General features: G+C 40.5%; 1 protein-coding gene across 1 annotated transcript in view; it reads right to left on the bottom strand.

The window, feature by feature from the left end:
* The window catches only part of KCNH8 (potassium voltage-gated channel subfamily H member 8), a 192,883-nt gene that overhangs the window by 61,611 nt on the left and 119,064 nt on the right, over nucleotides 1-12,208 (bottom strand). The window contains exon 7 of the mRNA XM_059818632.1: nucleotides 11,969-12,176. Within this exon, the coding sequence (XP_059674615.1) occupies nucleotides 11,969-12,176 (208 nt within the window). The remainder of the gene's footprint in view (nucleotides 1-11,968; nucleotides 12,177-12,208) is intronic.

Below are 12,208 nucleotides of genomic sequence, written 5' to 3'. Positions count from 1 at the left end.
AAAACTTCTCCTGGAAAGTATGATTTACATATAAAGCAGGCAGAAAAGTAGGGCCAGGTTTTCAGATAAGCCTTTATGAGACCTTCATTTATAAGCGTAGGTCTTTACCATGTGCAGACAGGTTTCCACACACACTTCCAGCACATGGCCAGGTGATTACAGCTGGGCATATATAACCTCCTTGTAGCAGTTAAATTTCTCTGTGTCTATTCTAACAGACTGACAAACAAGTGAAAAACTACGTGCCTCTGCTTGTCTTGTACTAAAAATTGTGCATAACTATGAATAAATGCAAATAGGATTTCCTCTTCAAAAACTGGATGAACTTTCCCTCCCCAATCGTACTTATTCAAAACTGTAACCCAATCAGATAAAAGAAAAAGTTTTCTGTCATAAATACTTCACACTATAAGCTTCTCCAAACTGGGCCTCGTATATAGTATCCTACACCAGAATTGTTTTAACCATTCAGGTAAGGTATCCAGCAGACTTTAAAGAAATATTTTGTAGGTGTTTTGAAACAAATAAGTACATTTAGTCACTACAATTTCTTCATGATTTTAATGAATTTATCTATTTTAGTTCTTACAAGGCTAGAAATCGTATACTTCAAACATTAATTAACGCAAAATGTACACATTGTGCGTACAATAAAAGCGTTACTTTTGCTGAGAGGTAAAACTCAGAGGATTGAAAAACATTGAAAATACTGAAAGAAAAGCATTCCAGTATAAGGCATTCTCCTGGTGTTTAAAATTTCTGTTTCAACTGCCTTAGAATGCTTCTTCACTGTAAAATGCTTCAGTACTGTGGTACACCTCCTTGTCTTTTTCAAAGGATGTACAATGTAACAAGTGCAGTTTGTAATTATTTGTGAGATGGGTACTTTGAAAAGTCTCATAGCTTCAAAGTAATTGTCTTATTTTCGTCATTTAGTTTATTCCTATTTATTATTCACATATGACAATCCAGGGGCTAACTATTTAGTGTAAGTGCTGCAAAAAATAACTTGAACAAGTTGGCTGAGACTTCAAGATACTGATGCCCCTAAATGCTTCACAAGAGTGGTAACCATAAACCATTTCCTTCATATATTAATTAGAAATTATTTTTCAGCCAGATAAATTCACTTACCCCGTCCCAGATATGCAAAATAGACAGGTGAGTATACGGTGTGTATGTTCCACACAACAATGGACCTTCAATACAGACATCCCAGGTCAACAGTGCATTATATTTCATTTTACTAAATTGAAGATGTCAGTGCTCATGCATGACACAACTGTATTTTTTTAATTCTTTTTCTTAAATTTGTCTCTTAAAAATCAGAAATGACCATAGTTCCAAAGTAACTGGTTTGTTATTACCAATTACAAAAAATTTTAAAAACTGATAATCAAAAACATAACAAAGCAGACTGAAAGAGATTAAAATCAAACATTCAGGTACAGAGATGATAGACTGAAATGAACAACAGGTCACAGCTAGTGAATGATGTCCTGTGCAATTTAGTCAGCATGAAGTTCTTTCCTCCCCTGCAAGGATTCATAAATCAGACATAACAATTCTAACCTGATGGATGTGTGTGTTTGGAGCAGTGAAACTAAACCAATATTTTATAGTAGAATACAATTTTCTTGGCCAAGAGCCTTGGAAATTTACAAGCACTCTTTCTGGAAGTGAAGAGGATCCCCTTAGTTCTATCAATGCAACAAAACAAACTGAACTGCTGTTCCCACCCTCAACAGACATGATCAAAACAGACCAGGGAGTGCTGGGGATTTGGGCTGAATCTTGCCTCCTGCCTGGCAGCATGAGAGCAGATGTCAGCTGGAGTCTTTGCCAAGACTCCAGTCGCAGTTCATTACTATTGCTCTTATTAAGCTGAACACTTGTTGAAATTACTAGAAGCTGTTTTGTCATAGGTCCAGACCCAAACTCCAGAAGGTAGGTCTGGTATCCAGAAGTAGGTACACATACCTGCATGAACTGACCACTTACATGACCTGGGTCCAACACCTGATCATTCCTTAACACTATAATTTTACCCCATGTCTTTTGTTAGCTGATCTACCTGACAGCCCCAGTACCTGTGTCCTGGTTTCAGCTGGGATGGAGTTAATTTTCTTCCTAGTAGCTGGTATAGTACTGTGTTTCGGATTTAGGATGAGAATAATGTAGATAACTCACTGATGTTTTAGTTGTTGCTGAGCAGTGCTTACACTAAGTCAAGGACTTCTCAGCTTCTCATGCTGCCCTGCCAGGTGCACAAGAAGCTGGGAGGGGACACAGCCAGGACAGCTGACCCAAACTGGCCTAAGGGATATTCCATACCATATGACGTCATGCTGAACAAAAACAGGGGAATGGGCTGGGCATCGGTCAGCGGGTGGTGAGAAATTGCACTGTGCATCACTTGTTCTGGATATTATTTAATCAATATTATTAATATTATTTTCTTCGTTTTCTGTCCTATTAAACTGTTTTTATCTCAAACCACGAGTTTTACTTTTTCTCCGATTGTCTCCTCCATCCCACTGCAGTGGGGGGGAGTGAGTGAGCAGCTGTGTGGTGCTTAATTGCCGGCTGGCGTTAAACCACAACAACCTGGAGATCCGTGATCACACAAAAATCTCAGCTTTCATAACTTTTTAAAATTAAGTTCCTAGTTACAGAATCATAGAATCACAGAATTATTAAGGTTGGAAGAGACCTGTAAGATCATCAGGTCCAACCATAGTTGCCAATGTTGCTAAGAATATATTGAAAATAGGAATCTCAGAGGGTTCAAAACCAGATAATTATGCATTTTTAAAATATCTTTTTTTAAAATTTCTTTTTGTTCTGCTTTTTGAATGTTTGGATTTGGTAAAAACTGCTCAAGTAACATTCAAAAACAGAAGTAAATGCTGTACAGAGACAGAGCTGGAATGATCTGGGATCATTAATAGTTAAGACAATTCATATATAAAAAAGAGAAATAAAACTAAGCCTGTATCTCAACTTTGATACCAACTCTTTTGTCACATCTAGCCATTTAAGTCATTAAATTGCTTTGCAAAAACTTCAAGATACATGAATATTTACCTGTTTCTACAATACATTATGAGGATTAATATAATGTGAAAATACTAAGAGTCAAGAATTAACTAATTATTGCTTTGACAAATTATATATTCTATTGACCAAGAATGGGAGTAATGGCACTGATTTTTCCGATATGATTTCTACTGTTACTTACTCCATGGTTATGCTGGGTCCAAGAGCACCAGAATCTTGTATTAGTTCACTAAGATACATTGTTTGAGGAAGAACTACCAGATACACAGACTTAACAATAGCCTTTCTTCTGAAAAGAGGATAGCCCGAGTTTTAACCTGAATAAATGTACCAATGCCACAAGTACCTATTGTCAAGACAATGCTTAAATCCACAAATTTAGAATTCCTGGCAAAATTGCTCAGGACCTTAGGAAAACTAACAAAGACTGCCTCAGGTTTCTTAGCATAAGCTTGGAAAAATCTTCCCGGCACTGAAAACTTCCCAAGCTGTTGAAACTCAGGAGAGTTACAGGGCAATGACTCTCTTAATGGATATTCCAGCTTGATGCTGACTTACGAAATTCTGACAAGGCTGAAGCTACTGGGGGACCACAAAGCACTTAGACAGAATTTAGGAACCCTAGCTCAAGAGTCTAACCTAAAGCTTGCATCTAAGACATTAGACACCTACATTGTGGATAGTCCGTATCAGCCAACTTCTGCATCAGGCCAGAAATGCCACCATCTTTGCATGATTAAGACACTCAGAGCACCTCTCTTATCTGCATCCAGTGGGGATCCTTCAGCCATCTTGCCCCCACATCTAAATCCCCTGAAGGACTCAATGGGGAAGGTAGTTGTGAACTCTTGTTCTTCCTCCCTCACCCATCACTGTATAGCTCTAGCAAATTTAATTGCAAAAGAGTGAGTATGTGGATTGTCATTTCACCTAATACCTCACTGGTAAAAAGAAACGTGAAAGACTTCAGATCTCTCTTCTCCTCTGCCTTGGAGAGTCCAAGCTTTCTTCTCCAGCTTCACCTGGACATTGGAGACTCTGGGTAGAGACTCAGGCATTGGCCATTCCTCTGTTGAAATCACATCAGTTTGGGAAGGAAAAGAACAACCAGGACTCAAGGAAGAGAGCTGCCCAGAAAGAATGCTGAGTGAAATAACCAATACATCAGGATATGGTGCTCTCTGAAAGAGATTTGCCTTGTACCTGTATCTTCCATACCTCAGGCACAAGTTTCAGCGCCCGAAGCCGATACTGAAGAAAAGTGAAATTCTGTAAAAACGCCTCTCCCTCCTTCTGTGGCCAAAAGAAATCAGTGGCCTCTTGTTTTGTTTTTCACCAGAACAATCTACTTCACACGCGTGCTCTAGATGGAGACAATGCCAAGCTGCTTGTGCAGACTCAGAGGAGTGCACGAACTGCTGCCAAAAGGGGCAATCCTTACTAGCACAGGTGTAACACTGCACAAACACAGGTAAACTTTCAGAAAAACTCAGCACTGCTAGTATTACCAGTTTGGATCAACACTGAGGGTTTTCTATACTAAATTCCATTACATGAAACATACATGTCCTTCAGTGAAAAGTGCTTATAACTTCCCTGCAGCCCAATGTGAGGCATATAAACTTTGAGTGAAAGTGCCTGAAGGCAAAAACCTACTTTCAGCATTTCCTACTGTTTCCACTCAGATGCTATGCACCCCATTCTGCACCTAAATCTGCCACCCATTGCTCTCAGTGCTAATTCAGGGTATAAATCCTTCACTGGCAGTCAGGCGTCCAAGTCCCTTTAAAGTCTCTGAATGCAAGCATGTGATAAACAAAGTGTGGTGTGGAAGAGTATGTGAAAGAATATATTGCAGAGTATGTGAAAGAATGACTGAGTTCTTGTTTTCAGAAGTGCTGTAAATTACAAAACTAATAGAAAATTAGTAGAAACCTGAGATGAGAGGGGAGATATTTTATTGAAATAAAGATCTAAATAGCTGAACAATACCCTTTACAGACCTGACTTTAAAGCTTCTCCCAAAGTAAACACATATACTTTATTTTCTATAAAACCACAGGTTATTTTTAATTTTATTTTATTCAGTTTTGCTTTGATAACAACTCCTCCATAGTCAGAATGTTGTAAGTGTTACTGTGGGTGGACTAATAAAAAGTTGCAGCTGAATTTCTGGTGGACAGGAAGGAATTTTTTTTGAGACAATTACACAAATTGTACCTGACAGCTTTGACTGTCTAAGGGAACCAGTATCCCAACTCTTGGCCTTTTCCTAACCTCCTCACTTGACAGCTGAGTTTCAACAGCTCATATGGTTCTCACAGAATGAATGCCTTTAACAACAGGAAACATTTTCAATATTATCTGTTTCCCATAAAGAGAGATTGAAAAGTCATTTCTCGTATTTGATAAGAACTTGAAGGGGAATAGCTCCCTACAAGCTAATTCAAAAGAGCAGACAGCTAATAAAGACCCTATGCCTAAATCTGATACCAGTTAAGCCTATAGAAATGAGAGCCAATGTATTGAAGTCAATGGAATTAGAGTGGTAGGATCAGCCAGGAACCTCAACACAGTCTAGCCTTTACTCTGTGTCAGCTAACAGAAAGTTAATCTTATTTTTACAGGTTGCTGAAAATCATGCCATGTCTCAGGGAAACATCTGTTTCACTAGTGAGAACAAATGAGGGGACAAGGTGGAATGTAATAGAGAGGGATCTGAAAAAGCTAGAAGGGAAAAGCATGACAAGGAGTGTATCACTCTCTCAGGCGGGTGGGAATGACCAGTCCAGGAGTCATGTTTTTATCAGACTTTAGAGTCAAGGGGCTGCATGTGTAACAACTGTTTCCTGTGATGGCAGAACTTGCTGAGGTAAAGGTTTCTAGCACCTGAAAACAGTACCCATACTGCATATCTTCCAAATACCTCATGTAATGAGTTAAAATATCAATACTAGAGCTAAGCAAGAGATCCAGATTTTAACATTGTACTACACTGGTATGTGTCCCAATGTCACCATGTCATGACAGTTCATGAATAATATTCCCAGACACTACATCTTTCTCATTGTGCAACCACGTGGCTAAATTTGTGAATGTAATCATGTTTTTAAATTATTTGCAATGAGAATGTTGCCGGAATAAGGACAATAAATGAAATAAAGGCTTACAATTAGGCCCAGCAAGAACAAAGCAAATACACTTTTCAGTTCTGGGTATTTTCATAGGGAGAACTTTATCACTCCCATTGCCCCAATCCAAATGCAAATTAAGCACCTCATTTGTTTAAATTAGCGAGGGAAATAGATACACAGAAGCAAATGCTACTCCCACTAAAGTCAGTGTTGTGAGATCTGGGCTATGGTGCATATCTGATAGCACAGCAAAGTCCAAAGTATTATGTTAACAGTACTGCAGCTTTAAAATGTTTGCTTTAAGTGTTAGCAAAACCTTGGTCTTGAAATCTGTGCCACAGGATTTCTGAGAAAGCACTAAATGGAGTAAGGAGGTTGCTAAAGTTTTTTTTTTTCCTCACTCTACCTCTCCACCCAAAAATAGAAGCAAACATAAAAAGCAAAAAAATCTTCTTTTTGTTCCAGGCATGGTTTTCCTTTCTTAGAACAAACCCATCCTGATACTTCAACTGTTGTATGTATTACAGTATCCATACCCAGGGTACCAGTTTTTCAGGTAGACACCACCTGAGACACTCCAGTGAAGAATAAAAAGCATACTTTCCAAGGGGGAGACACTTTGCTTTTAATAAAAAAGTATAGTAATTCTATTTTTTTACATTGTATTTTTTAATGCTGTCAGTTAGAAAGCCTCCTAATGCCTGGAATGAACTTTGTATAAGATCTATGGAAACTTGAGTCTCCAGTTTTGGTATTAATGTAATAAAACTAAAAGTTTAAAAATTAAAACCTGTAAATACAAGACTAAGGATCATATTCTACTACTTTGCCTGCAGTAAGAAATCTCATCTACATGCTCTCCAAAACAGCACAAAAAATTCCAGCTGAGGCTTTCATACAGGAGAACAGAATATCCTCAGTGTCTTACAATAACACTACTTTTGTTATACCCCAAGCAAGATTTCTCCTGTGTGCTTATTAGTTTATGATTTATTATAATCTCCAAATCTCATTTTACTTTGCTTAATCACTCATCCCCTATATCACATGTACCATTCTCCCCTCGATGTACTGCCTACATGGATGCTGTGAGGTGTAGCAGACTGGTCATTTGAAGTTTTCTTAAGGTGAAAAGAGAGGCTAGCTACATATAATCAGCTGCGTATCAACAGAGTAGCACACAGCGGGCCAAGAGTTAAGGTCATTGTGTTTTACCAGCAAGTAGTTTGCATGTGGAGAGCAATAGAATTTGCACTCATTGAAGAAATTACATAATCTTATTTTTCTGCTCATATATGTGACACATAACCTTAAACAGAAATTTTATCAGCACTGAAGTGGTCTTTGCAAAATAATGGCTTCATGTCAGGTATCTGGAGTTTTCTGAGCTCTTTTTTTAAAAACCGATTTCTAATACTTCAACATTTTAAAACTGTTTCCCTTAAAAAAGCAAGCAAAACCCCCAAACAAATCCCCAAAGCCATAAAATATTTAACTTAGTGCTAGAGAGAACTTTAGAAGTAACCATTCTGGCAGATACAGAACCGTATCTGTAGGAGCTTTGCAGGAGTCATTGCAGTATAATTTTTATTACACATTTATAACAGCTAAATGTTTTAGAGACTATCCATGAAACTGGTAGAACAGCTGTCCAGACAAAAACGCAAAAACACACTTTTGGAAAAAACCCAAAATAAAAGCAAGCTATAAGCTCAACAGTGAAGCCCTTTTGCCAGGTAGGAGGCTAAACCTAAGAGTATACACTGCTAAAAAGTGCCTTGGCCCATCCAGTGGGGAGCTGTGTTGCCTGCAGCTCTCCAGGGAAGGTCACAGTCTCAAGTTGAGACAAGCCAGTGGTGAGAGGCTGTTAAGGAGAAGCCTGCTAGAAGATGATCAGTGCGTGATAACACAGGTACAACACTCTTCACTGAGCTGCAAATGGGACTTCTGTGAAATGGCCCTCTTCCGAATAAATTGGGATTTGTTCTAATGAGGTTGTTGGGACATTTGCTTATTACTGCCATTGCCCAAGAGAGGACAAAACTGAGGGGTGGAAGATAATGTTTGTGTAACAATAAATGCCAAGAGCCACCAGGGGATATGAGGAGAATTTCCTGAACGCAGCCTCTGCTCAGGGAAAAGGGAGAGGGATAGACTGCATGGGGAGTGCTGCCAGGAGCCCCACCTGGGGAGCAAGGATGCAGCCCATCTTCATCATTGGGAGTGCAATGAATACCTTGAAATCAGCTATCATTTGTGGCCTACATAAGCGGACAATGTGTCTTCATAGCTACTTCCCGCCGGAAAGACTCTTCTTATTATTATCTGGGTTTGTTTTTCTGTTAGCAGTATTTGACCAATTTGTGCACAGTGGGCTTTCTTTGTACATTCTCCCCTACAGCTGCAGTCTTTTCTTTGAGAGGTTTGCACTCTGTGAGGAGTTCAGCAGCAGGTCACAGACCTGGTTTACAAAGGGAAGGAGAAATAAACAACCAACGAGAAGAATAAAAAGACTCCACAAAGCTTTCAGTAACCTATGAACAAACTGGAGAGACGTATTTATCGGACTGACTTTCTTCTTTTCCTCTTCCTGACCCAGCATCCTCACCTCATCTGAGGCTCTTTTAGCATACTTGTCATTTGTCCTTCAGACTTATCATTATTAGAGGAGATTTAATGGAGTTAAGAGAGAAGAAAGAAATTAAAGGAGATAAAAATAGGGCATACTGCAGTTCAAATGCATGTCATTGAGCTTTTGGTCACAAGTGTTTGCATCATTCCCACCACCAAATATTTTTCCTATTGGGAAACTCTGTCTCATCATTAGATACTCTGTTTATGAGAGACTCACGTGCATTCTTTTTCTCTCGTAGAAAACTTACATATTCTAAATTACTCATATGCTTTTTAATCGTGTCTTTAGTATCTACATACTCTGACAGCATTCTGAAGATTACAAGAATGCTGTCAGAGTATGCAGGGATGAAATGAGGAAAGCCAAGGCCTCCTTGGAATTAAACCTGGCAAGGGATGTCAAGGTCAGCAGGAAGGGTTTCTTCAAGTACATCGGAGGCAAAAGGAAAACTAGAGAAAATCTGGGCCTGCTGTTGAATGAGACAGGTGCCATGGTGACAGATGATGCAGAAAAGGCGGAGTTACTGAATGCCTTCTTTGCTTCAGTCTTTACTGCTCCGGCCAGCCCTCAGGACTCCCAGACTTTGGAGCTAATAGAGAAAGTCTGGAGGAAGGAAGACTTTCCCTTGGTTGAGGAGGATCAAGTTAGAGACCAGTTAAGTAAACTGGACATCCACAAGTCCATGGGTCCTGATGGGATGCACACGTGAGTGCTGAGGGAGCTGGCAGAAGTCATTGCTGGGCCACTCTCCATCATCTTTGAAAGGTCCTGGAGAACAGGTGAGGTGCCTGAGGACTGGAGGAAAGCCATGTCACTCCAGTCTTCAAAAAGGGCAAGAAGGAAGACCCAGGAAACTACAGTCAGCCTCACCTCCATCCCTGGAAAGATGATGGAACAGCTTGTTCTGGGTGTCATCTCAAAGCATCTTGAGGAAAAGAAGGTTATCAGAAGTAGTCAACATCGATTCACCAAGGGGAAGTCATGTCTGACCAATCTGAGAGCCTTCTACAATGGCATGACTGGAGGGATAGATCAGGGGAGGGCAGTAGATGTTTACCTTGATTTCAGCAAGGTTTTTGACACTGTCTCCCACATCATCCTCATAGGCAAGCTTAGGAAATGTGGGTTAGATGAACGGACAGTGGGGTGGATTGAAAACTGGCTGATAGATAGAGCTCAGAGGGTTGTGAGTAGTGGCACAGAGTCTAGTTGGAGGTCGGTAACAAGTGGTGCTCACCGGGGTCAGTACTGGGTCCAGTCCTGTTCAATATATTCATCAATGACCTGGATGAAGGGATAGAGTGTGCCCTCAGCAAGTTTGCTGATCACAGAAGACTGGGAGGAGTGGCTGACACACCGAAAGGCTGCACTGCCATTCAGTGTGACCCAGACAGGCTGGAGAGTTAGGCAAATAGGAACCTTATGAAATTCAACAAAGGCAAGTGTAGGGTATGGCACCTGGGGCGGAATAACCCCATACATCAGTACAGGTTAGGGGCTGACCTGCTGGAGAGCAGCTCTGTGGAAAGGGACCTGGGGGTCCTGGTGTACAACAGGATGACCACGAGCCAGCAATGTGCCCTTGTGGCCAAGAAGGCCAATGGCATTCTGGGGTGCATCAAGAAGAGTGTGGCAAGCAGGTCGAGGGAGGTTATCCTCCCCCTCTACTCTGCCCTGGTGAGGCCGCATCTGGAGTAGTGTGTCCAGTTCTGGGCTGCCTGGTTCAAGAAGGACAGGGAACTGCTGGAGAGGGTACAGCAAAGGGCTACGAAGATGATTAGGGGACTGGAACACCTTTCTTATGAGAAAAGGCTGAGGGACTTGGGTCTTTTTTAGTCTGGAGAAGAGAAGACTGAGGGGGGTTCTTATTAATGCTTCTAAATACTTAAGGAGTGGGTGCCAGGAGGATGGGGCCAGTCTTTTTTCAGTGGTGCCCAGTGACAGGATGAGAGGCAACAGGCACAAACTTGAGCATAGGAAGTTCCATCTTAACATGAGAAGGAAATTCTTTACTTTGAGGGTGGTAGAGCACTGGAACAAGCTGCCCAGAGAGGATGTGGAGTCTCCTTCTCTGGAGATATTCAAAACCTGGACGCATTCTTGTGCAATCTGCTTTAGGTGAACCTGTTCTGGCGGGGGGGGGGAGTTGGACTAGATGATCTCCAGATGTCCCTTCCAACCCCTATCATTCTGTGATTCTGTCATCTAACGGCATAAAAAGAACCTAGCAGGGCTTCCTCTTTCCAGAAAGAAAAGGGAGAAAAAGGGATGCTTGATATTGATACGGCATCTGAGAAGGACAGCAAAAGAAATGTACCTGTACAGTAAAGCCAAAATAACCCACATGGGAAGATGTGGAGTATCAGCTGTTGCACTAGCAGGTAACACACCTTCAACAGCATACAAGTACCTGATGATGCCAGGCTCCTATACAAGGTACAGTGTTTCCCCACTGTACCATCACACATGGGTACAAGCCTTAGAAATAATAATAAACCTTAAAGAAAAAAGGAAAAGCTTAAAATCTAAAGAGTCAATCTGGAACACTCAATGAAATCAGAATGAAGGCTGGGGTGGAAACTAAACATTGGATCAAAATTAAGCATTCCAAAACCATCTCTCCACTGATAAACACCTTGTCTGCTGTGCAAAAGAGCAAAGCCTGCAAACCAGCTAAACAGTATTTCCTAAGGGAGTTTTTAACTTGAAGGCATTTCAGGGCCTATCTGTTTCAATGTATAGTAAGGAATAATCAGCACACTTGAGGGAATGCCTCTGTTGAAGAATTTGCAAAAACAGGATGAACTTTCTCATCTACTCTTCTACACAGTCTGTCTAGCCCTTTCTTGTCCAGATCCTCAATTACCCAAATATTGAATCACTCTTAAAAATCTCATTGTTTTCTACTTTTCCCATTTTCTTTTCATTTTAACCCCCTTTTTCAGATTGACCTGGAATTCAGAGCACCAATCTCTTCCTTTTCTCTACAAATAACACTAAATAATTGCATAAGATTAAATAAAAAAGGAAATATTGAGTGACTTATACATGTGGTTTTATACGTTTACATACATATATATGCATATATACACACGTGTACATATATATGTGTATATATATGGTGGAAAGAAGAACTTACCTATGTCCCAGGTAAGGGGGTTATTCTGTTCCATCTCCCTTTTCCCTATGACATACCAAATGCAGGCCATCCAGTGAGCAAGCAAGGCAAACATAGACATGAGAAGCGTGAGAACAATTGTGCTGTGCTGGGAGTAACGATCCAACTTCTGAAGGAGACGCAAGAGGCGTAGCAACCGCACTGTCTTTAGGAGGTGGACAAGGGAAACCTAGAAGAACAGGGAGAGAAAACAACTTGTCA

Source organism: Gavia stellata, chromosome 6 (genome assembly GCF_030936135.1).
Source record: "Gavia stellata isolate bGavSte3 chromosome 6, bGavSte3.hap2, whole genome shotgun sequence".
NCBI lineage: Eukaryota > Metazoa > Chordata > Aves > Gaviiformes > Gaviidae > Gavia > Gavia stellata.
The sequence above is the reverse complement of the archived record's forward strand: the minus strand, read 5'-3'. Positions and strand labels throughout refer to the sequence as shown.